General features: G+C 46.4%; 1 protein-coding gene across 1 annotated transcript in view; it reads right to left on the bottom strand.

Moving 5' to 3' along the window:
- The window catches only part of tat (tyrosine aminotransferase), a 162,332-nt gene that overhangs the window by 121,656 nt on the left and 14,709 nt on the right, over window positions 1–25,967 (bottom strand). Inside the window, exons 4-6 of the mRNA XM_068048945.1 lie at window positions 16,307–16,374; window positions 15,836–15,994; window positions 9,690–9,828 (exon numbers count right to left, since the gene is read on the bottom strand). Coding sequence (XP_067905046.1) covers window positions 9,690–9,828; window positions 15,836–15,994; window positions 16,307–16,374 — 366 coding nt within the window. The remainder of the gene's footprint in view (window positions 1–9,689; window positions 9,829–15,835; window positions 15,995–16,306; window positions 16,375–25,967) is intronic.

Genomic DNA, 25,967 nt, shown 5'->3' with positions numbered 1-25,967 from the left:
GCTTTCTCCCCGTATCCCTTGATTCCTTTAGCTCTAAGAACTATATCTAACTCTTTCTTGAACATATTTAATGATTGGCCTCAACTGCTTTCTGTGGTAGAGAATTCCACAGGTTCACCACTCTCTGGGTGAAGAAATCCCTCCTCATCTCAGTCCTAAATGGTTTACCCCTATTCCTTAGACAGTGACCCCTGGTCCTGGACTCCCCCACCATCGGGAACATCCTTCCTGCATCTAGTCTGCCCAGGCCTGTTAGAATTTTGTAGGTTTCTATGAGATCCCCTCTCATTCTTCTAAACTCTAGCGAGACTGTTCAAGACAGAGATCAATAGATTTCTAGATATTAAAGATATCAAGGGATATGGGGATAGTGCAGGAAAATAGCATTGAGGTAGATCAGCCATGATGTAGTTGAATGCCGGAGCAGGCTTGAGGGGCCGAATGGCCTATTCCTGCTCCTATTTCCTATGTTCCTATGAGCAGGGTGAGTATAAAAATAAGTGAATTGATAATAAGAATATTTGCACAGAACAGGTCTAGTGGCATTAATTAAAATTAATAGTTGAAACAAGGTACTAAACAGATTCTAAAAGACGGAGTAGAGGTTTTTTAGACCATAGATGGGCAGCTGAGACCTGTTGCTTGCAATTAGTTTTAGTTTAGAGATACAGCACTGAAACAGGCCCTTTGGCCCACCAAGTCTGTGCCAACCATCAACCACCCATTTATACTAATCCTACACTAATCCCATATTCCTACCACATCCCCACCTGTCCCTATATTTCCCTACCTGTACTAGGGACAATTTATAATGACCAATTTACCTACCAACCTGCAAGTCTTTTGGCTTGTGGGAGGAAACCGGAGCACCCAAAGGAAACCCACGCAGACACAGGGAGAACTTGCAAACTCCACACAGGCAGTACCCAGAATTGAACCCGGGTCGCTGGAGCTGTGTGGCTGCGGTGCTAACCACTGTGCCACTGTGCCACCCATTCTTGGGAACATCAGGTCACCTCACATATTTTGGGGGACAATGTGGGCAGGAAGTGTTCCAGCTGCTTGAGCTAGAGCTCGAGATTTCCTAGCTTAAGGGACAGCTGGAGTCATTACGGAGCATCAAGAAGCAGGAGAGTTTCCTGGATTGTACATTCCAGGAGCTGGCCACCTAACAAGCAATAACAGTTATGGATAGTAGGTGGGTGGCCGTCAGAAGAGTAGGAAGAGACAGGAAGTGCAGGAGTCTTCAGAGTGGGTGCCATACTCAAATCGGTACTCAATACTGGAGACTGCTGGGAGTGACGACACCTTGAAGGACTGCAGTACCATGGCATCAATGAACTAGGAACTGCACTGGAGGAAACAGCAAAGAGTAGAAATACAGTTGTTGTAGGAGATTCCATTGCTTGGGACAGACAGGCATTTCTGTTAATGTCATCATGAGTCCCACATGATGTGTAGCCTCCTTGGTGCCAGGGTAAAGAGGATTACGGACAGGGTGCAGAATATTTTGCAGGGGGAAGGGAGTGAGCCAGAAGTTGTTGTATACATCAGTATCATCAGCATAGAAAGGCAAGTATTGAGGTCCTATGGTCAGATTTTCAGGAGTTAGGGAGGAGGTTAAAGAGTAGGACCTCGAAGGTAGTAATCTCTGGACTATTCCCAGTTCCATGTGCTAGCGAGAGTAGAAATTGGAAGATATGTAGGATCAAAGCATAGCTCTGGCTCCTGCTGACTCCCTATCAGCTCTGTTATCTGTGGATCTCTGGCATGGTGCAGGAGGGAGGGCTTCAGATTCTTGGGGGCATTGGGACCTGTTCTGGGGCGAGGGCACCTCAACAGGACTGGGACCAATGTCCTTTGGGGTAGGTTCACTCGTGTGGTTGGGGATGGTTTAAATTAAATTGGCAGGGCGATGGGCACCACCATATAGAAGCAGAAAAGAGGAATAATGTGCATTGAGTGAAAGCATCGGATAGCAGTAGAGAAGTAAGTAGTACCACATTAGATAGGAACAGATTCAGAAGGACTGCGAGGAATACAAAGACAGGTTTACAATGCATATATGTGAACACACAAAGTGTGGTGAATAAGGTTAGTGAGCTACAAGTGGGAATATGATTTAGTAGCAATAACAGAAATGTGGCTTACAAATGTGGAGGACTAGGTGCTTAATATTCAAGGATACAAATGTTCAGAAAAGAGAGGGAAGGAAAAAAAGAGAGGTGGGGTGGCAGTAATGATCAGGGAAGACATAGTAGTTTAGTTTAGAGATACAGCACTGAAACAGGCCCTTCGGCCCACCGAGTCTGTGCCGACCATCAACCACCCATTTATACTAATCCTACACTAATTCCATATTCCTACCACATCCCCACCTGTCCCTATATTTCCCTACCACTTACCTATACTATGGGCAATTGCTAATGGCCAATTTACCTATCAACCTGCAAGTCTTTGGCATGTGGGAGGAAACCGGAGCAACCGGAGGAAACCCACGCAGACACAGGGAGAACTTGCAAACTCCACACAGGCAGTACCCAGAATTGAACCTGGGTCGCTGGTGCTGTGAGGCTGCGGTGCTAACCACTGCGCCACTGTGCTGCCCACAGTGTTGGAATGAGAGGATGTCTTGGAGGGGGCAAGAACAGAATCCATTTTGTTAGAGTTGAGAAGCAAAAAGGATACGATCACTCAACTAAGGGTATTCTATAGGTCTTTAAATAGTGAGAGCAAGATAGCAGAGCAAATCTTCAGGGAAATGACAGAGATGTGCAAGAACTATAGAGTGGTGATATTGGAGAATTTTAATTTCCTAAATATAGATTGGGATAATTTAGAGTAAAGGGAAAGGAGGGGGAGGAATTTCTGAAATGTGTTCAGGAGAACTTCTTTGACCAGTATGTTCTTGGACCAATAAGAAATAAGGCATTGCTGGATCTGGTGCTGGGGAATGAGGTGGGCCAAGTGTCTGTAGGGGAGAACTTGGGTGAGAGTGATCATTGAAGAATAAGGATTAGATGAATAATGGAGAAGAGCAAGGAACAATCTAAATAGAACTTCTAATTTGGAAGATGGGATGAGAGGCGAACTAGCTAGAGTAAAATGGAACCAAAGATTAACAGGAAAAACTGTAATGGAACAATAGGTGATCTTTAAGGAGGAGATGCTTCAGGTACAAGCTAGGTACATTTCAACAAGAGGGAAATGTAGGGGAACCAAAGTCAGGGCTCCTTGAATGTTGAGGGGGATATTAGATATGATGAACCAAAAAAAAGGTATATGATGCATGTCAGGTGAATTCTTCAAGTGACAACCAGGCCAAATATAAGTTGGGAGGGGACGTCAAGAGGAAAATAAGACTGGCACATAGGATATGAGAATAGAATGGCAATTAACATAAGAGAAAATCCAAAAATCATCTACCAGCATGTAAATAGTGAACAGGTAATAAGCGGTGTGGGGTGAGTTCTATTAGGGACAAAAAAGGTGATATATGCTTAGAGATGCGGGGCAAGGCTAGAATATTTAATGAGTACTTTGTATCGCTGTTTATTAAGGAAGAGGATGCTGACAAAAGATCAGAAGTGGAGATGGTAATGGTAATGGTAATGGATGGGGTGAAAATTGATAGAAAGGATGTACTGTAAAGGCTGGCCATGCTTAGAGAGGGCAAGTCGCCTGGTCCAGATGGCTTGCTTCCCAGGTTGCGAAAGGAAGTGGAGTGGAGATAGCAAAAGGGCTTGCAATGAACTTCCAATCTTCCCTAGATAAGAGGGATGTGCCACAGGATTTGAGATTGGCAAAAGTGACACCCTCATTCAAGAAAGGGTGCAAGGATGTTTCAAGTTACTACAGGCTGGTCAGTTTAACATCAGTGGTAGAAACATTAATCAGGGATCGACTGGCAATTATATAATTTTTTTTGTGGGCAGTACAGTGGCGCAATGGTTAGCACCACACCCTCACAGCTTCAGCGACCCAGGTTCAGTTCTGGGTACTGCCTGTGCGGAGTTTGCAGGTTCTCCCTGTGACTGCGTGGGTTTCCACCAGGTGCTCTGGTTTCCTCCCACAGCCAAAGACTTGCAGGTTGATAGGTAAATTGGTCATTGTAAATTGCCCCGAGTGTAGGTAGATGGTGGGGATGTGGTAGGGAATATGGGATTAATGTAGGATTAGTATAAAAGGGTGGTTGTTGGTTGGCACAGACTCGGTGGGCCAAAGGGCCTGTTTCAGTGCTGTATCTCTAAAAAAATGGAGAGGTTTGAGTTAATTAAGGATTTGTAAAAGGCAGATCATGCTTTATTAATCTAACTGAATTTTTGATGAAGTAACAGAGAGTTTATTTAAGGGAATGTGGTGAATGTTGCCTATATGGATTTTAAGAAACCATTTCGCAGATGGAGGGCGGTAGACAGTGGTGTTCCCCAAGGTTCAGTACGAGGCCCAGTGCTTTTTTTGATATATATAAATGACTATTAGATATTAGAACAGAGTAAAATTTCAACATTTGCTGATGATACTGAAGTTGGAGGGGTGGCAGACAGTGACAATGATACCAATCGACTGCAAAAGGACATAGATAGGCTAGCAGAATGGGCAGACAAGTGACAGGTGTTGCAATTTGGCAGAAGGGATAGGGAGAGGCAATATAGACTTAATGGTCCTCCATTACTCCCACCATCACGTCCCCTTCCCATGGCACCTTCCCCTGCAATCGCAGGAGGTGTAATACCTGCCCATTTACCTCCTCTCTCCTCACTATCCCAGGCCCCAAACACTCCTTTCAGGTGAAGCAGCGATTTACTTGTACTTCTTTCAATGTAGTTAGAATTAGAATTAGAACATTACAGCGCAGTACAGGCCCTTCGGCCCTCGATGTTGCGCCGACCTGTGAAACCATCTGACCTACACTATTCCATTTTCATCCATATGTCTATCCAATGACCACTTAAATGCCCTTAAAGTTGGCGAGTCTACTACTGTTGCAGGCAGGGCATTCCACACCCCTACTACTCTCTGAGTAAAGAAACTACCTCTGACATCTGTCCTATATCTATCACCCCTCAACTTAAAGCTATGTCCCCTCGTGTTTGCCATCACCATCCGAGGAAAAAGACTCTCACTATCCACCCTATCTAACCCTCTGATTATCTTATATGTCTCTATTAAGTCACCTCTCCTCCTCCTTCTCTCCAAGTATACTGTATTCGCTGCTCACAATGTGGTCTCCTCTACATTGGGGAGACCAAGCGCAGACTGGGTGACCGCTTTGCGGAACATCTCCGCTCAGTCCGCAAGCAGGACCCTGAGCTTCCGGTTGCTTGCCATTTCAACACTCCCCCCTGCTCTCATGCTCACATCTCTGTACTGGGATTGCTGCAGTGTTCCAGTGAACATCAACGCAAGCTCGAGGAACAGCATCTCATCTACCGATTAGGCACACTACAGCCTGCCGGACTGAACATTGAGTTCAATAATTTCAGAGCATGACAGCCCCCCATTTTACTTTCATTTTTAGTTATATTTTCTTTTTTTCTTTTTTACATTCTTTTTTACATTTTTTACAATCTTTTTGTTTGCATTTATTTCATTTCATCTTAGTTTGTTCAGTTTGCTTACCCACTGTTTTTTTTCAGGTTTGCACTCGCTGCTGTTCAATATTCAGTCCGTTAACACCTAATCTGTACTAATGCTTTTTCTTTCAACACACCATTAACATATTGTTTGCCTTTGCTCCATGACCTTTTGGTTAGCTATGTGGCCTGGTCCAATCTATACCTTCTCCTTTGTTATCTTTTGCCCCACCCCCACCTCACTTGCTTATAACCTGCGACTTTTCTAATATTTGTCAGTTCCGAAGAAGGGTCACTGACCCGAAACGTTAACTCTGCTTCTCTTTTCACAGATGCTGCCAGACCTGCTGAGTGGGTCCAGCATTTCTTGTTTTTGTTTCAGATTTCCAGCATCCGCAGTATTTTGCTTTTATTATAGACTTAATGGTGCAGCTCTAAAGAGTGTGCAGAGACAGGGACAGGGACAGAAATAGGCAGTAACCGAGGGGCTAAAAAGAGTGAGGAAATTAAGGATATTGATATCAGCCAAGAAAAAATATTGGAGAAACTTGAGGGACTAAAATGTGACAAGACCCCGGGACCAGATGACCTACATACTAGGGTTCTAAAAGAGATAGCTGCAGAGATAGTGGATGCACTGGCTATGATTTTCCAGAATTCCTTAGATTGAAGAATGGTCCCATCAGATTGGAAGTTGGCAAATGTTACACAGCTTTTCAAGAAAGGAGGTAGAGAAAAAACAGGGAACTATGGGCCAGTTAGCCTAACATCAGTCGTTGGGAAGATGCTGGAAACTATTATTAAAGAAGTCTTAACATTGCACTTGGAAAAGCATAGTATGATTAGAACAAGTCAGCATGGTTTTACTAAAGGGAAATCCTGTTTGACAAATTTATTAGAGTTTTTTGAGGGTGTAACTAGTAGGGTAGATAAAGGGGAACCAGTAGATGTAGTATACCTGGATTTTCAAAAGGCATTTGAAAAGGTGCCACATAAAAGATTAATAGGCAAGATAAGGGCTCATGGAGTTGGGGGTAACAGAGGATTGGTTAACAGCCAGGAAGCAGAGAGTGGGCATAAATGGGGCATTTTCAAGTGGCAGGCAGTGAATAGTGGGGTGCCGTAAGGATCAATGCTAGGGCCTCAGTTATTTACACTCTATTAATGACTTGGATGAAGAGACAGAGAGTAATGTATCTAAGTTTGCTGATGATACAAAACTCGGTGGATAGGTAAGCTGCAGGGAGGATGTAGAGAGGCTGCAGAGAGATATAGACAGGTTAAGTGAGTGGGCAACAAGATGGCAAATGGAGTATAATGTAGGGAAGTGTGAAGTTGTTCACTTTGGTTGTAAAAATAGAAAAGCAGAATATTTTTTAAAAGGTGTGAAACTGGTGAGTTTAGTTTAGTTTAGTTTAGTTTAGAGATACAGCACTGAAACAGGCCCTTCGGCCCACCGAGTCTGTGCCGACCATCAACCACCCATTTATACTAATCCTACACTAATCCCATATTCCTACCACATCCCCACCTGACCCTATATTTCCCTACCACCTACCTATACTAGGGACAATTTATAATGGCCAATTTACCTACCAACCTGCAAGTCTTTTGGCTTGTGGGAGGAAACCGGAGCACCCGGAGAAAACACACGCAGACACAGGGAGAACTTGCAAACTCCACCCAGGCAGTACCCAGAATTGAACCCGGGTCGCTGGAGCTGTGAGGCTGCGGTGCTAACCACTGCGCCACTGTGATGCCACTGTCTAAATTTAACAACATGCAAGAGTTTTCATATATTGTGCAACAGACTGCCTCAACTGTAAAGATTAATGATGGTACACTAACATTGGAATTTTAAAATGATTTAAATATGGATACATAATGATTAGCATACTACAAGAGACTGGGAATTTTTTATTACAATTGAACTTTTCTGTGAACCAGGACTGCATAAAAGCAGACTGCTGTCTTTCACTGACTCTTCATTTGACATTTAGCCTGGCTAACCAATGTGAAGTGCTGCATTTTTAAATGGATATCATTTTGACTTCATGCAGAGATTAGTGGCATCATTTTCATTTTTTACAGATACAGCCTTTGATCCTAACATTAACTAACAGAATGTGCATTGTTTAATAAGCTTAGTTATCCAATACCAGTTCTTTAAACTCTCCAAGTAGTAACCCATCATACTTTCCTACTGCAATATATTTTGGTACAAAATCTGAGCACGTCCCAATTGCTATTTCCAAAACTAATTTGCAGGATTGTTAAGACATTGGCTGCAAAATGTTAACAAGCACTTTAATTATCCTGGTACAATCGAGTTAAATGGGGTCCTCCCATTTCTAACACACAAGTGAAGTTGTAAAGTCGAAAATATTCTCAAAATAAATAGGGAAAATGGCTGACAGTCTCAATTTTTTCTGTGTCGATGTTCAGAGAGACTTGGGGTTACTCGTACAAAGAACGCACAAAGTTAACATGCAGCTGCAGCAGACTATTAGGAAGGCAAATGGCAAGTTGGCCTTTATTGCAAGGGGATTGGAGTACAGGAATAAAGAAGTCTTACTAAAGTTGTACAGGGCTTTGGTGAGACCGCACCTGGAATACTGTGTGCAGTTTTGGTCTCCACATTTAAGAAAGGATATACTTGCACTGGAGGCAGTGCAGTGAAGATTTACTAAATTGGTCCCTGGGGTGAGGGGGTTGACCTATGATGAGAGGCTGAGTACATTGGGCCTGTACTCTCTGGCGTTTAGAAGAATGAGAGGCAATCTCGCTCCCGCCCAGCCTGGGGATACGTCCCGTATTTTACTGATCCCCAGGCTTTAATTGGCCTGAGGCGGGACTTCCACCCACTTGAGGGAGGAGGTCCCTTCTCAGTGAGCTGCCGGCCAATCAGCTGGCCGGCAGCTCTTAGTCTCACCAGCGCCACTGGGAGTGGTGGCCACTGCTGGGACTGCAGCCCAGCCGACCGAGGAGGATACCAAGGAGCCGGGACTGAAGGTAAGTTTGGGTTGCCTCACCAGGGGCATCGGTCGTGCCCTGGTGAGGCTAAGGTGGTCGTTTGGGGGGAGGGGAGCGTCTTGGATCCCGGGGTTGGCTTGGGAGGTGGGGGCAGCCCTCAATCGGGCACCCTATGCCATATTGCCAGGCCCCCCCACCCCGGGGTGCGAAAAGGCCGGCAGCTATAGCTGGGTGGCCTTTAACGTCCCCGGCACACCTGCTTGCCACAGGTAAAATACCCGTGGTGGCGGGTGAGGGCCCTTAAGTAGCTGTTACGTGGCCACTTAAGGGTCCTGATCGGCCTCGGGCCGACGGGCTGCTTCTCACCCCCCACCCCTGCCGGACCTCCGTAAACTTGATCGGAAGCGGAATCAGGGCAATTAGGCCTCCCGGAGCCTGCCGCTCAATTTTATGCCGCCCCCACGCCACCATCCGACCCGCTGGGGCGGCATAAAATTCCAGCCAATATCATTACTGCGGCCAAATCAGTGACTTAAATAGGTTTCACTTTACCTCTTTGGCTTTTGCACTCTAGACTCCTTTTATAAAAGCTACTATTCCTATTTTTTAAGTTTTGTGTATCTAAACGTTAATTCTCTCTGGTCCTTTTAAAGTATTATTATTTAGTGCATATTTCCTTTCTTTGCTCTTTCTTTCAAACCTCACATTTCTTTGCATTAAGTTGAGCAGGGGAGTGGGACTCGGTGAGTTGCTCTTGCAGAGAGCTGGTTCAGACTCGACAGGCTGAATGGCCTCCTTCTGTGCTATAACCATTTTATGATTCTATGAAGTTACTTGCAACATCTATATGATCAATCAACTAACTTGGTTACATTATCTGGAGGTTGCTTCATGATAACCACAAACCCTGTTACACAGTATGCAAATTTGTTATTGTGCCCCTTCTGCTTTCCACAGCAGAGTTGCAAAGGGAATGAAACCTTCACTCTATCAGTTATATACTGCCCATTCAGATTCCCACGACCGATACCCTCCCATCGTTCATCCATAGCTCTCTGAGGTCTCCCCCAGTGACAAACCCAACTTGTATCCAAAGACACAGGTGCTTTGGTTTGGAAACGTTCAAACTGTTGTACTTACCAGCGAGAATCTTTTGGAGATGGGATTTACTGAATACAGAGCCACAGGGATTAGAGGGATTGTTCACAATGATGCAGGCAGTTTTATCATCAATCAATGCTTCCATATGTTTCAGGTCAATTTCCCATGATCTTTCTGGCTGTAATCAGTCAAAAGAAAAACACTGTCAAATTCTCAGCAAGCAGCATCTATTGACATAAAGTGCGTGAGCATAACCCACAGTGCAGCATAAACCAGGGTCTCAATGGGCCGAATGGCCTCCTTCTGTGCCTTTATGACTCAGTACTCAGTACTGTGCAGCAAATACCTTTCCAAAAAAATAAATTCTTGAGATATGGGCATCCCTGGCAAGGCTGGCATTTATTGCCCACCCCGAATTGCCCTGAGATGGTGATGAGGAGCCTTCTTCTTGAACTGTGCTCTCCCCCTAGGCCTGCTCCTTAATCCTGCTGCCATCTCGTTGTGCTCTCTCTCAGGCCCGCTCCTTTATCTTGCCTCTGCCCAACCTGCTCAACCTTTCCTCATAAGACAGGAGATATATGGAACGGCAAGGGATCGGGGATTTAAAGAAGTACTGTTGCAATAAAGATACTAAGTTCACTGAAAATGTTTTGTGGGTCTGTGCTAGTATGGGCAGCAGAGTTTTGGATGACCTGAAGTTTATAGAGAGTAGAATGTGGGAGACCAGCCAGGAGTGTGTTGGAATAGTCAAGTCTAAAGGTAACAAAGGCACAAATGAGGATTTCAGTAGCAGATGAGCTGAGGCGGGGCAAAGTTGGGCGATGCTACGGAGGTGAAAATAGCTGGTCTTTGTGATGGCATGAATATGAGGTCAGAAGCTCATTGCAGGGTCAAATGTAACACCAAGGTTGCAGACAGACTGGAATGTTGCCAGGGAGAGGGATAAAGTTAGTAGCTAAGGAGTAGAGTTTGGAGCACTGACTGAAAACAATGGCTTTAGTCTTCCCAATATTTCATTGGAGGAAATTTTTGCTCATGTGTTATGGATGATGAATAAGCAGTCTGATAATTCAGTAACAGTGGAGGAGTTGAGAGAGGTGGTGGTGAGGTAGACCTGGATATCATCAGCATACATCTGAAAACTAACACTGTGCTTTTGGATAATGTCGCCAACGGGCAGCATGTAGATGAGAAATTGGAGGGGTCCAAAGATAGATCCTTGGGAGACACCAGAGGTAATGGTGTGGGAACAGGAAGAGAAGCCTTTGGAAATGATTCTCTGACTACGATTAGATAGATAAGAATGGAACCAGGTGAGAGCTGTCCCACTCAGCTGGACGACAATGGAGAGGTGTTGGAGGAGGATGGTGTGGTCAACCGTGTCAAAGGCTGCAGACAGGTCGAGAAGGACAAGGAAAGTTTACCTACAAATGACATAAGGGGATATGAGGATAGTGTGGGAAAAAGGCATTGAAGTGGATGATCAGCCATGATCATTTTGAATGGCGGAGCAAGCTTGATGGACTGAATGGCCTACTCTTGCTCCTATGTTTTAATGTCATAGTCACATAGGATGTCATTTGTGACCTCAGTAAGAGCAGTTGTGGTACTGTGGCGGGGCAGAAACCTGATTGGAGGGATTCAAACAGGAAAGATGGGAACAGATCTGGGAGGTGACAACACGGTTAAGGACTTTGGAGAGGAAAGGGAGATTGGAGTTGGGATGGCAGTTTACAAGGTCACAGGGTCAAGGGTTTTTTTTAGGAGGGGGTGACGACAGCAGATTTAAAGGAGAACGGGACAACATCTGAAGAGAGAGAATTGTTTACAATATGGGCTAACATGTGGACCAGGAGGGGAAGTTGGGTGATCAGCAGTTTAGTGGGAATATGGTTGGGAGAGCAGGAGCTAGGTCACATGGACAAGATGAGCTCGGAGAAGGCATGAGGGAAGATAGGAGAGAAACTAGAGAAAGATAAGAGTTCAGGGCCAGGGCAGGGGGGAGCATTCTAGGATGTTTGGTCAGGTGAACATGAAATACATGGATATAACCCACAGTACACACATTGTGCTGAATTTTGTGCAGCTGGTAGGGGTCCTGACACTGGGCCCAAAGGTGAGGAGAACCCCACCTCAGCCCTTTGGAGAACCCCTGCTCAATTTAACGCCGCTCAGGCAATTAACTTCCTGGTACCTTTAAGGACGGGGATCCCACCTCCCAGAGCTGCTGGCCAATCAGAGAGCCGGCAGCTCAGAAGTGTTGGCAACGATACCAAGAACAATGGCCACTGCCGGTATTTCAGAAGGCCCAGGACCTGGCCCATTTCTGGAATCCTAATCCAAGGTAAGTGTGGCGGAGTCGTTGCCGGGGTCAGTCCAGTAGGCACCGATGAGGGGGGTGGGGAGAGCAGCTGTTGAGGTTGGGGGTGGGAACGTCTTGGCAGACTGGTGGTGTTTGCCGCCGGGGGCCCTCCATGGGCCACAAATTGCCCCCGGAGGAGGCTCCCACCCAAGCCTGCAGGGAGGCCGCCTTGTTTTACTGGGCAACCTCCCCACATGCAGAGGTTCCTCCGCCGCTGGTGTATTATCAGAGGCAGCAGGATGAGGCCCTTAAGTGGCCATTTTCCCACCCAACTTAATCACAGGACGATGAGAAGATGATGGGTGCTCTACCCTTTTCCTTCCATTGCTATTTTATAGGTACCCCCGCCTGTCACCCTGTCTCCTAGGGTTCATAAAATTCAGCCCATTGTATGGAAAAACCTACAGTGGAATCATGGAGTTATTATGGCACAGAAGGAGGCCATTCAGCCCATTGAATCATCAGACAATTCGATTCACTTCATATGATATCAAACAAATGGCTGAAGGCGCTGGCTACTGCAAAGACTGAGCCCTGACAACATCCCAGCTGTAGTACTGAAAACCTGTGCTCCAGAACTTGCCGCGCCCCTAACCAAGCTGTTCCAGTACAGCTACAACACTGACACCTACCCGACAATATGGAAAATTGCTCAGGTATGTCCTGTACACAAAAAGGACAAATCCAATCCAGCCAATTACCGCCCCATCAGCCTCCTGCCGATCATCAGCAAAGTGATGCAAGGTGTTGTTGACAGTATTATCAAGAGGCATTTACTCAGCAATAACCTGCTCGCCAACGCTCAGTTTGGGTTCCACCAGCCCACTTGGCTCCTGACCTCATTACAGCCCTTGGTTCAAAAGTGGACTAAAGACCTGAATTCCTGAGGTGAGGTGACAGTGACTGCCCTTGACATCAAGACAGCATTTGACCTAGTGTGGCACAAGGAGCCTGAACAAAATTGAGGTCAATGGGAATCAGGAGAAAACTCTCCACTGATTGAAGTCATACCTAGCACAAAGTAAAGGTCTGCAAAGGAAATCCGACCAAGCCTGAATTCTGGACGCAGAAGTGCGACCCCACTCGAATCCGACACATGTCGTCGGGTCCCGTTGGGGTTGGGTCGGGTAGCAAGCCTTTACCCATGTACTGATGTACAGGCCTGCTACCAGACTCGACCCCGATGGGACCCGACGACATGTGTCAGGTTCAGGTCAGGTCAGGTCGCACTTCCGCGTCCGACATTCGGGCTCAGTCGGGTTTCCTTTGCAGACCTTTAGCACAAAGGAAGATGGTTGTTGGAGGTTAATCATCTGAGCTCCAGGACATCACTGCAGGAGTTCCTCAGGATGGTGTCCTAGGCCCAACCATCTTCAGCTGCTTCATCAATGACTTTCCTTCAATCATAAGGTCAGAAGTGGGGATGTTCGCTGATGATTGCACAATGTTCAGCACCATTTGCAACTCCTCATATATAGAAGCAGTCCATGTCCAGATGCAGCAAGACCTGGACAATATCCAGGCTTGGGCTGATAAGTGGCAAGTTACATTTGCACCCTACAAGTGCCAGGCAATGACCATCTCCAACAAGACAGAATCTAACCATCTCTTCTTGACATTCAACGGCATTACCATTGTTGAATCCCCCATCATCAACATCCGGGGGGGTTACCATTGACTAGAAATTTTACTGGACCAGCCACATAAATACTGTGGCTACAAGAGCAGGTCAGAGACTTGGGTGATCCTCCAGTCTTTTTAAATGAAAGTTTTAGGAGGCGGGATTTCCATCCTTTAAAGATGGGGATCCCGCCTCCATGAGCTGCTGACCAATCAGAGGGCCAGCAGCTAACCAGTATCGGCAGCGCCACCAGAAGCTGTGGTCACTGCTGGTACTGCAGTGGCCTCGGGCCCAGGTCCAGCGCTGGAACCCTGGACCCAAGGTGAATGAGGCGGGGTCTCCGGGGCCACTCCAGAAGGCCTCAGCGAGGGGGGCTGGGGGGGTGGTTGTGCAGTCCAGGGGGAGGGGGGTCCCTGGGGGGGTAAAGTGTTCCCGACGGGAGTCCTCTGTGGGCCACAATGAAGGAGGGACACTCCCCCCACCACAGGCCCACAGGGAGGTTGCCTTATTTTACAAGGCATCATCCCCGTGTGGTGGAGGCACCCTCCACTGCTGGTAAAATGCCAGTGGCAGTGCTCAATTGGCCTCTCATCGGTCTATCCCGCCACCAGGAAGATCACTGGGCGACAGGGAGGTGATGGGCCCTCCGACCACCACCCCCCTGCACCCCCTGCCACCCGTCACGATATTCCATGCCCCCCTCCCTCCGACCCTGCCTCAGGGGGCCACACAAAATGCTGACCCTAATTTCACACCTGAAAGATCTAGCTTTAATTTTTAGTTTATGCCCCTATTCGTAAATTCACCAAGCAGTGGAAATAGTTTTTCTCCATCTTCCCTCTCTGTTCCTATCTGAAAACTATGATCGAATAGTCAATAAAAAAAATTAATAAATAAAATAAATTAGAAAAGGAAAGACTTACATTTCTGTAGCTCTGGAGTGTCAGGCTTGATTTTTGTGCTTAAGTCCTGGGGTGGGCTTGGACCCAGAACTTTGTGACTCAGAAGAAGACTTCAAAGATCAAAATTCATTAAAAAAAATGTAATCCTCTTTACCCAGTTAGTTTAACCAACTGAACTCAAGTCTGGCTCCTTTTCTTCCAAGTTCTAAATTCCAGGGAATATTTTTATTCATTCATGGGTTGTGAGTGTTTCTGGCCAGCATTTATTGCATATCCCTAATTGCCTTTGACAAGGTGGTGGTGAACCACTGTTGTCCACGTGGTGTAGGTACACCCACAGTACTGTTGTGTTTTGTGTAATCTATCTGGAATTTAACTGTTGGAGTCCAGATATCATTCTGGTGCACCTACGCTGCACTCCCTCCAGGGTCAATAAATTCATTCTAAGGTATGGTGCCCAGAACTGCTCACAGTACCTCAAGTGTGCTCTAACCTCAGGTATATAGCTGAAGCTTAATTTCTACCCCCTTGTATTCTAGTCCTTGAGCCATAAAGGCCAGCATTCCATTACACCTATTTGATTATTTTCTGTCCCTGTCCATGACTTTTTAAATGATCTATATTCTTGGACCACCCCCAACAAGTGTCTTTGGACCTCCACTGTTTCTCGCTTTTCACCATTTTGAAAGTACTCTGTTCTATCCTTTTTAGGTTCAAAGTGGATAGCTTCCCACTTGCCTACATTGAAACCCATCTGCCACAGTTTTGTCCATTCACTTACTGTATCAATATCTCTTTGTAATTTTATGCTTCCATCTGTACTGCAAATTTGGTTACATGGCCTTCTATCCCATCAGCGAAGTTGTTAATGAATACGGCGAATAGTTGAGGCCGCAAAACAGATCCTTGCGGGACACTAGTAGTCACATCCTGCAATTACATTACCTCTCCATTACCCCCACTCTCTACGTCCGGCCACTCAGCCAATTTCCTAATCAGGTTCCATTTAGCATACACAGTACATATAGTACATGGGAATAACCCACTGTATATGAAGAATGAAATCATAACACCAAGAAACCAAGTTCTGTGTAAGGAGATTTTTATTAAACTCCCCTGTAATACTTTTTGTGATTATTCTAAACTTGGGCCCTTCTCACAGAACAAGTCTTAATTGTGATCTATTTTTGCATAGTTGCTGGGAATCCTCTTCTATTGTAGGAGACAGAGAGACATCAGCCCAGCTGGCAATGATACCCAGATCCAGAACTTATACTTTGCTCAATCTATTGTTACGTACCAGTAAGTTGTAGAATTTGATCTCAATGCCCAGAGACACAGCCAGTGTTTTATAGAGAGAGAAGCCAGGCCTGGGAATCAGAATGTTTTGGCCTGGGTTTGCCAAGACGGAGATGGCCAGTTCAATAGCCTGACTGCAGCCACTTGTCAAGATCACATCCTAAGAAGGAAAAGGAATTTGATGTTAATTAAACTAATTAACTACATGTTATCCGTTTATAAATAGCAAATCAGAGATATATGGGGAGAGGGTTTAAGCACAATAATATTTACATTCAGAACAGCATCAGACACCTTCCCTCACCCCCTCCCTCACATCCTTGACACCTTCCCATTCCCTGCCACCACCTTACCCCCACATACTCGCTACATCTCCCCTAACCCCCTCCCCTACTTCTCTCCTCTCCACTGCTCCCGAGAACTCGCCTAACCCCCGACCCCACCACAGAGCCTCATGTTGCTGGATCATTACCTTTGCCTCAAGAGGTGACTCAGGGCAGCTGTAAAAATTAGCCACTGCATCCCTGCTGCTCTGATAACCTACACAGAAAGAAGCAGAAATGAGAAGGATACAATTTCAGCCCTTCCTCATCCATTTTACACAAGTCAATACATCCTTCCTTTACCTGACAAACAATTTAAGGCTTTCAAGAAGGACTCTTGGAAACCTTAAAATAAAAGCAAAATACTGCGGATGCTGGAAATCTGAAACAAAAACAAGAAATGCTGGAATCACTCAGCAGGTCTGGCAGCATCTGTGGAAAGAGAAGCAGAGTTAATGTTTCGGGTCAGAAGGGTCACTGACCCGAAATGTTAACTCTGCTTCTCTTTCCACAGATGCTGCCAGACCTGCTGAGTGGTTCCAGCATTTCTTGTTTTTGTTGTCTTGGAAACCTTGTGGTCTTAACCTAGAGAATTTGAGAATTCAGGGGACCTTAAAGGCACACTCCAAGCACTTGCATGTTCTGAAGAGACTAGGAAACAATTAAAAAAACAAAGTTAAATAAAGTCAAGGTGATACAGCTACTGTTGTATTAGCTGCAGGACTGATACCAAAGGCAAAGTGAGATGGAGCAGCAGTTTAACAGTAGTTTTGGGTCCTTCCTGCTCATACTATTACATGAATGACATTTATATAACATTTGCTGATTGCATTGAGTAATATAATCCAATGAGACATATAAAAGGATTAAACAGCTTTTAAAGAGATTTCAATTAATTACGCAGATAGGTTGAGGAATGATTTAAATTTAGGCAAATGTGCAATAATTCCGATTGGAACTGAAACCACAAATGAATACCTGATGAAAAGAGTCGTGTTTTATTAGTCTGGTGAGAAGTGTGGGATTGAGATAAACTCAACTCCATCAACAGCATCCCCTAAAAAAGACCATTAAAATTCCAAGAAAAGTAAGACAACACAGCTAAAACAAGAGTTAAATTAAAAAGATAAAGTTGGAGAAATTAAAACAAAAATTCAATGAAGTGCCAACCATTCGTGAAGGGCATTCAGTGAGCTGTAGACTCAATGGGCAGAATTTTACCAGCCCCACGGCAGTGAGAACAGGGCAGAGGTGGGGGGATCGCTGGTAAAATGGCCTGGGGACACATCAGGCCGGCTCCCCCAATGTCGGCCTGTCGCCGGCCAAACTTCCCAGATGTGGGGGGCCAGATGGATCAGCCTCATACTGAACGGCAGCAGGCAGGTAACTAAGGCTGTTAATCAGCCAATTGACAGTGATTTTTGCAGCGATTTTGGATTTTGCAAAGGGTGCACTAGTTGCAGGGAGTGTCAGCAGCTCAATCCCTCAAAGGAGGTGAGAACTCAGCAACAGGTGAGTGGTGGAGGGAACAGGCTGCCATAGTTACAATAATTCTTTGCCGTGATTGGAGCAATCTTGCTTCTTTTTGTATTCGTTCATGGGATGTGGGCGTCGCTGGCCAGGCCAGCATTTATTGCCCATCTTTAATTGCCCCCGAGAAGGGTGGTGAGCTGCTTCTCGAACCGCTGTAGTCCATGTGAGGTAGGTACATCCACAGTGCTGTTAGGAAGGGAGTTCCAAGTTTTTGACCCAGTGACAGTGAAGGAACGGCGATATAGTTCCAAGTCAGGATGGTGTGTGACTTGGAGGGGAACTTGCAGGTGGTGGTGTTCCCATGTATTTGCCGCCCTTGTCCTTCTAGTTGGTAGAGGTCACGGGTTTGGAAGGTGCTGTCTAAGGAGCCTTGGTGCATTGCTGCAGTGCATCTTGTAGATGGTACACACTGCTGCCACTGTGCGTCAGTGGTGGAGGGAGTGAATGTTTGTGGATGGGGTGCCAATCAAGTGGGTTGCATTGTCCTGGATGGAGTCAAGTTTCTTGAGTGTTGTTGGAGCTGCACCCATCCAGGCAAGTGGAGAGTATTCCATCACACTGCTGACTTGTACCTTGGAGATGGTGGACAGGCTTTGGGGAGTCAGGAGGTGAGTTGCATACCTTTCTGATGAAAGGTCACAGACCTGAAACGTTAACTCTGTTTCTCTCTCCACAGATGCTGCCAGACCTGCTGAGTGATTCCAGCACTTTCTGTTTTTATTTCAGATTTCCAATATCTGCAGTATTTTGCTTTTATTTTAGCCATTGCTTAGAGCTGTGTGCTGAAACTGGAAGGCTGTGTGGCAAAGATGAAAGGACCAACAAGTTTGGAGCCAGTGCAGAGGGTGGAGGCAGAATGAAGGCTGCTAGTGGAAGGTTGTCTCTCAGGTCCACTGCACCGACAGGAGGCAGGACTAGGTGCTTACAGGCTGATTACCATAAAGGCTTCATTTGCCAATAGATCTCTGCATTCAGAGTTTGAAACCTTTAGTGAGGAGGAAAGTGGGAGAAAGATGAGGATGCAGCTACATAGAGCAGCTGTGCGGTGGCCCGGGGAGCTCCAGCAGCTTGAGGAAGTGATGGGATGTGGATGAGGAGAGCACATGGGTCCAAGAGGGCAGCCTCCTGGTCACAGAAGATGCTACCTAGTTTAAAGACTGTCCTGTCAGAGGATTAGCTTCATGGAAATGTCTGATCATCAATGTCTCCGAAGTCTGCATATCTCCAGGCAGGTGAGGGCGGATCTGTACAGAATGCTGGAGCAGGAGTTGAGGCCATTAAGTGGCAGACACCCATTAAGTGACAGCCTGCTGAGGTGAAGGTCACATTGGGACTCAACTTATGTGTGGCTGTCAACTGCCTGTGGTTCGTTGCAGGGATTGCCTGGAGATATATGTGGTATTTCTCAGTCAGTGGCCCATCGCTGCATAAAGCAGGTAATGGATGCCGTGTACTGTCGGGCTGGCCAATATTTGCTAGAGTGGGTGGGGAGGGTTTAAACTAAAGTGGCAGGGGGATGGGAACCTTTGCAAGGAGTCAGAGGAGGGGGGATCAAGGACAAGAACAAAAGACAGTAAGTGGAATAATAAAAGTGATAGGCAGAGAAATCAAGGGCCAGAATCAAACAGGGACACAGTGAAAAATATTGGGAAGAGGACAAGTAATGTTAAAAAGACAAGCCTTAAGGCTTTGTGCCTTAACACGCAGAGCATTCGCAATAAAGTGGATGAATTAATCGTGCAAATAGATGTAAACGGGTATGATATAGTCGGGATTACGGAGACATGGCTGCAAGGTGACCAGGGATGGGAAATGAACATCCAGGGATATTCAGTATTTAGGAAGGACAGACAAAGAGCAAAAGGCGGTGGAGTTGCATTGCTGGTTAAAGAGGAAATGAATGCAATAGTAAGGAAGGATATTAGCTCTGACGATGTGGAATCTGTATGGGTAGAGCTGAGAAACAGTAAGGGGCAAAAACTGTTAGTGGGGGTTGTATATAGACCCCCAAACTGTAGTGGTGATGTTGGGAATGGCATTAAACAGGAAATTAGAGAAGCATGCGATAAAGCAACATCTGTAATTATGGGTGACTTTCATCTGCATATAGATTGGGCAAATCTAATTAGTCACAATACCATAGAGGAAGAATTCATGGAGTGTATACGGGATGGTTTTCTGGACCAATACATTGAGGAACCAACTAGAGAACAGGCCATCCTAGACTGGGTATTGTGTAATGAGAGAGGATTAATTGACAATCTAGTGGTGTGAGACCCCTTGGGGACGAGTGACCATAATATGATAGAATTCTTCATCAAGATGGAGAGTGACGTCGTTGATTCTGAGACTAGGGTCCTGAATCTTAATAAAGGAAAATACGAAGGTATGAGGTCCGAGTTGGCTATAATGGATTGGGAAACGTTACTTAAAGGGATGACGGTGGATAGGCAATGGCAAACATTTAAAGAGTGCATGGATGAACTGCAACAATTGTTTATTCCTGTCTGGCACAAAAGTAAAATGGGAAAGGTAATCAAACCATGGCTTACAAGGGAAATCAGAAATAGTATTAGATCCAAGGAAGAGGCATACAAATTTGCCAGAAAAAAACAACAGACCTGAGGATTGGGAGCAGTTTAGAATTCAGCAAAGGAGGACCAAGGGATTGATTAAGAAGGGGAAAATAGAGTACGAGAGCAAGCTTGCGGGGAACATAAAAACTGACTGTAAATGTTTCTATAATTATGTGAAGAGAAAAAGATTGGTGAAGACAAATGTAGGTCCCTTACAGTCAGGAACAGCGAGACCTGGGTTTTCTCGTACACCAGTCACTGAAGGTAAGCATGCAGGTGCAACAGGCGGTAAAAAAGGCAAATGGTATGTTGGCCTTCATAGCGAGAGGGTTCGAGTACAGGAGCAGGGATGTCTTGCTGCAATTATACAGGGCCTTGGTGAGGCCACCCTGGAATATTGTGTGCAGTTTTGGTCTCCTTATCTGAGGAAGGATGTTCTTGCTACAGAGGGAGTGCAGCGAAGATTTACCAGACTGATTCCTGGGATGGCGGGACTGACGTATGAGGAGAGATTGAGTTGGTTAGGATTATATTCGCTGGAGTTCAGAAGCGTGAGGGAGGATCTCATAGAAACCTATAAAATTCTAACAGGACTTGACAGGGTAGATGCAGGAAGGATGTTCCCGATGGTGGGGGAGTCCAGAACCAGGGGTCATAGTATAAGGATACGGGGTAAACCTTTCAGGACTGAGATGAGGAGAAATTTCTTCATCCAGAGAGTGGTGAGCCTGTGGAATTCTCTACCACAGAAAGCAGTTGAGGCCAAAACATTGTATATTTTCAAGAAGGAGTTAGATATAGCTCTTGAGTCTAAAGGGATCAAAGGATGTGGGGCGAAAGCGGGAACAGGTTACTGAGTTGGATGATCAGCCATGATCATAATAAATGGTGGAGCAGGCTCGAAGGGCCGAATGGCCTACTCCTGCTCCTATTTTCTATGTTTCTATGTTTAATACATCAGGTTTGCCACCGATCAGGCCAGTCAGGCCAAGAGATCAGTCAGTGTCGGGGCCATGGCTGGATTCCTTCAGGTGGGTGCAGTGATCGACTGTAATCACGTGGCCATCAAGGCTCCCTCAGAGCAACCAGGCTCTGTTTACAGGAAGGGGTTCCACTCCATGAATGTTCAAGTCATCTGCGATTACCGTAAGCAGGTCCTGCAGGTGTGCTGGAGGCTTCCCATTCATCCTTAGACAGTCCCAAATGCCTCAGCTCTTTCGGCCAGCCAAATACCTTTGTGGCCAGTTCCTGGGGGATAAGGGGTATCCACTGAGGCCATAGCTTCTGACTCCTGTACATTACCCCAAGAGGTAGAGGACACATACAACTGCTACCATGTCACTACAAGGGCCACCATCAATCACCAACATTGGCCTTTTGAAGATTAGGTTTGGATGCCTCAATAGATCAGGGGGAGCCCTGCAATATGCCCCCTCAAGGGTCTCCCGCAACAAAGAACAAAGAACAGTACAGCACAGGAACAGGCCATTCGGCCCTCCAAGCCTGCGCCGATCTTGATGCCTGCCTAAACTAAAACCTTCTGCACTTCCGGGGACTGTATCCCTCTATTCCCATCCTATTCACGTATTTGTCAAGACGCCTCTTAAACGTCGCTATCGTACCTGCTTCCACCATCTCCCCCGGCAGCAAGTTCCCGGCACTCACCACCCTCTGTGCATCATTGTTCTTTGTTGTGCCTTGCACAACCTGGCGCTCCAGAGGGGAGTAGCGCTGGAGCCGGAGAACTACACTGAGTGCACTGCCTGCTCCTCACAGGAGGATGAGCTTGAGGTGCCTTGACAGCTGCCAGCTGATGGAGAAGGTGCCATGCGGCACTGGGTAGTGACATGTATGCCAGAGAGATTTGCGAGTCACTCATCAGCATAAGCTTCTCTTGAGTTTCAATGCAATGGCCCAGCAAAACATTAAGTCCTTTCCCTGAGGCGATCTTGTTGTCTTTTCATCAAATGCCCTTACCTACTCACTGGCCCCATCATCATAACATGCCAAGGCCTTCTGTCACCACTGGTGCTCATGAGACACTCATCTTTACACACCGTGCATCCACATCTGGTCAGGACCCACTGGTGCAGAAATTAACACACGAGCTGTTAATGAGTGCATCACAACACTTTTAACTCTCATCAAATGTGTAAGGCTGCTGCATTGTGTAAAGAACTATCATCCAGTGAAAGTCCAAGTGCTAGTCAGTGCATTTACAGTGCTTGCTTGTGGGCGTTTTAAATGGTGCTCTCCCTGTGCCTGCAGCTGATGTGGGGCAGGCTGCTGCCTTTTTTGCTGCAGTGCATGACCTGGCCGTGACATGCATCCTCCGGATGCCGGAGCCCTACTGCCATCAAAGGGGCCAAGGATCTGCCTTCAGTGATTGAAGCACCTTGAGAGGAGCCCCCATTGCCTTCAGCTTGGCTCTCCTCAGCCCTTTCAGTGCACTCCCATGGTTGCCTGGAATGGTTCAGCTCCTGGCAATGGGGACATGCATGGCTGGCCCACCTAAACAAACCATTGCTCTGTCGACTTCATGGATGAGGCCATATTATGGAGGTCTGTGCACAGCTCCTGCATCCACTTGGTGCTATGATCCATTTGTCTCGCCATGAGAGTTGCTACTCCCTCACTGAGGAGGCCAGGTGCTCACATGCCTGAGACGTGGCACCACTGAGGGCATGGATGGACTCCTCCATTGTTTGCGTATAGGACTGCACTGTCTCTGGAAACGCTGACAGATGTCCACAAATTTCACGCTGCTGCTCCAGAATCTGCTATTATGCTGATGGCACCCAAAACTCACCCGCAGCATGAGGCTGAGCATTGCTGGGCCTCTACTCACTCCTCCAAGGTGAAGTAGCTGCCGCTGTCCCTGCCCCTGTTACCTCCTCCTGCATGTCTGTGCAGTGCTCACTTGCTGGTGCCATCCGTACTACACGCATGACAATGCCCACTGATGTGAAGGTATCTGCGCTGGTGGAGGGTGTGCTGAACTGAAGTGACACAGTCCCCTCAGATGGTGGTGGATCCCTTGAGGTGTCCAGTGGACCAGAAGCCCTTGTCTCTGTCTCACCTGCTGTTCGGCACACTGGAGACTTGTAATTTATGAGAAAGAGCTGCTCCTTCAGCCCCTAGTGGTGTCTTTCCTTGATTAGGAGCTTCCAGTGGCATGAAAAGCCCACAAAGGGGGCTGGATTTTATAAGATCAGTGGCGAGATGAAATAACGGCAACCCGCCCATGCGGGCCACACACCATAGAGTCAACGCAATCTTCTGTGCAGCTGCTCAGTTGCATCCCCGGACAGGCCGTCCCTCCGATCACGTGGAGAGGGCTCACTGTCCATCGCTGGGGTTGACGCCATTTTTAAAGGGCTGTTAGCCCTACCAGCTAATTTAAATATTTAAAGAAAATTCAATTAAAATAAATAAATACATCTCATTGACCCCTCTCCCACCCCCACATAGCAAATTCATTATTTGCTCTTTCCCTCCCAAAACACTTACCTTTACCATCTGACTTTCCCCCCCAAAACTGCACAAACTTTCAACTACAACCCTTCCCACATTCCCCTACATCCATGACATTAACTTGACCCCGATCCCCCCCTCACTGATAAACTTACGTCCTGGCCAGTGTTGGGCCTCGTTTCCCCAGATGGGGATCCGAAGGTGCAGGAGTGCCAGCCGCCAAGCTGAAGATCGCAGCGGGACATCAGGTGGTGATGTGAGCTTAATTAAATCAATCGTTTTAATTCATTTAAATATTCAAATTGGGGTCCTGCCGCCCAGCGGGGTGGGGCCGCCACGAGACTTTGCTGCCATTGGTAATATCGGGTCGGGCCCTCCTGGCGTTGGGGTGTGTGGTGACCCTCTCCTGGAGGCATTTTCTGGCTCCACTGCCATAAAGCCCGACTTCGGTGGGTTGGTAAATCCATCCCAGGGCACCAAAGGAATGACGGACATAATGACCACTCTATTCACTCTCCATGGGCTCTACACCCACCTCACCCTCAGCAATGCGCTGCCCTGCCATGACCCATAAGATTCCCATTGCCTCCTCTTCCAATGGCAATGAATTTTTAAAATTCATTTTTGTAAATTCTTTCATGGGATGTGGGGTGTCGCTGGCAAGGCCAGCATTTGTTACCCACCCCCAATTACCCTCGACAACTGAGAGGCTTGTTAGGCTTTTCAGAGGGCAGTTAAGAGTCAAACACATTGCTGTGGGTCTGGAGTCAGACCAGATAAGGACAGTAGATTTCCTTCCCTGAAGGACATTAATGAACCAGATGGGGTTTTTACAACAATCAATGATAGCTTCATGGCATTATTACTGAGACTAGCTTTCAATTCCAGATTTTTAAATTAATCAACTGAATTTAAATTCCACCAGCTGCCGTGGTGGGATTTGAACCCATTTCCCCAGGATATTAGTCTAGGCCTCTGGATCACTAGTTCAGTGACTTTAGCACTCTGCCACCATCTCCCCATAAGATCTACATCGCCTCCTCTTCCATCAGCAATGATTTTTTTCTAGTCTTTTTATTCTTTCTTGGGATGTGAGCATTGCTAGAAGGGCCCAGCATTATTGCCATTCTTAATTGCCCTTGAGAAAGTGGTGAGCCGCCTTCTTAAACCACTGCAGTCCATGGGGCGTATGTACACCCACAATGCTGTTAGAAATCTGGGAACATAGGAACATTGGAGCAGGAGTAGGCCGTTCAGCCCACCGATCCTGCTCCGCCATTCAATATGATCATGGATGATCATCCACTTCAATGCCTTTTTCCCACACTATCCACATATCCCCTTATGTCATTGATATTTAGAAATCTGTCAATCTCTGCTTTAAAAATACTCAATGACTGAGCTTCCCAGCCCTCTGGAGTCGAGAATTTCAAAGATTCACAACCCTCTGAGTAAAGAAATTTCTCCTCATCTCTGTCCTAAGTGGCTTCCCCCTTATTTTGAAATTGCGTCCCCTGGTTCTAGACTCCTCAACCAGGCGAAACATCTTACCTGCATCTACCCTGTCTATCCCTTTAAGTATTTTGCAGGTTTCAATGAGATCACCTCTCATTCTTCAAAACTCTACACAATACAGACCCAGTTTCCCCAATCTCTCTTCACAGGACAGTCCCGCCATCCTGGGAACAAGTCTGGTGAATCTTCGTTGCACTCCCTCTATGACAATATTATCCTTCCTAAGGTAAAGGGACCAAAACTGCACACAGCACTCCAGATGCGGTCGAACCAAGGCTCGATACAATTTAAGCAAGACTTCACTACTCCTGTACTCAAATCGTCTTGTGATAAAGGCTAACATAGTTATCTTCCTCAGTTAGGGAGGAAGCTCGAGGATTTTGACACAGCAACAGTGAACAAATGAAGGAATAGCGATATTTTCCCAAGTCAGGATGGTGTGTGACTTGAAAGGGAACTTGCAGATGGTGCGTCTGCTGTCTTTGTCCTTCTAGATAGTAGAGGTTGTGGATTTGGAAGGTGCTGTTGAAAGAGCCTTGGGGAGTTGCCGCAGGGCATCTTGTATACGGTACACACAACTGCCACTGTGCGCTGGTGCTGGAGAGACTGAATGTTTAAGGTGGTGGATAGGGTGCCGATCATGCGGGCTGTTTTGTCCTGGATGGTGTTGAGCTTCTTAAGTGTTGCACTCATCCAGGTAAGTGGAGAGTAT

The sequence above is a fragment of the Heterodontus francisci genome, chromosome 17 (assembly GCF_036365525.1).
Source record: "Heterodontus francisci isolate sHetFra1 chromosome 17, sHetFra1.hap1, whole genome shotgun sequence".
Lineage (NCBI taxonomy): Eukaryota > Metazoa > Chordata > Chondrichthyes > Heterodontiformes > Heterodontidae > Heterodontus > Heterodontus francisci.
This window is presented reverse-complemented; position numbering and strand designations above follow the sequence as displayed.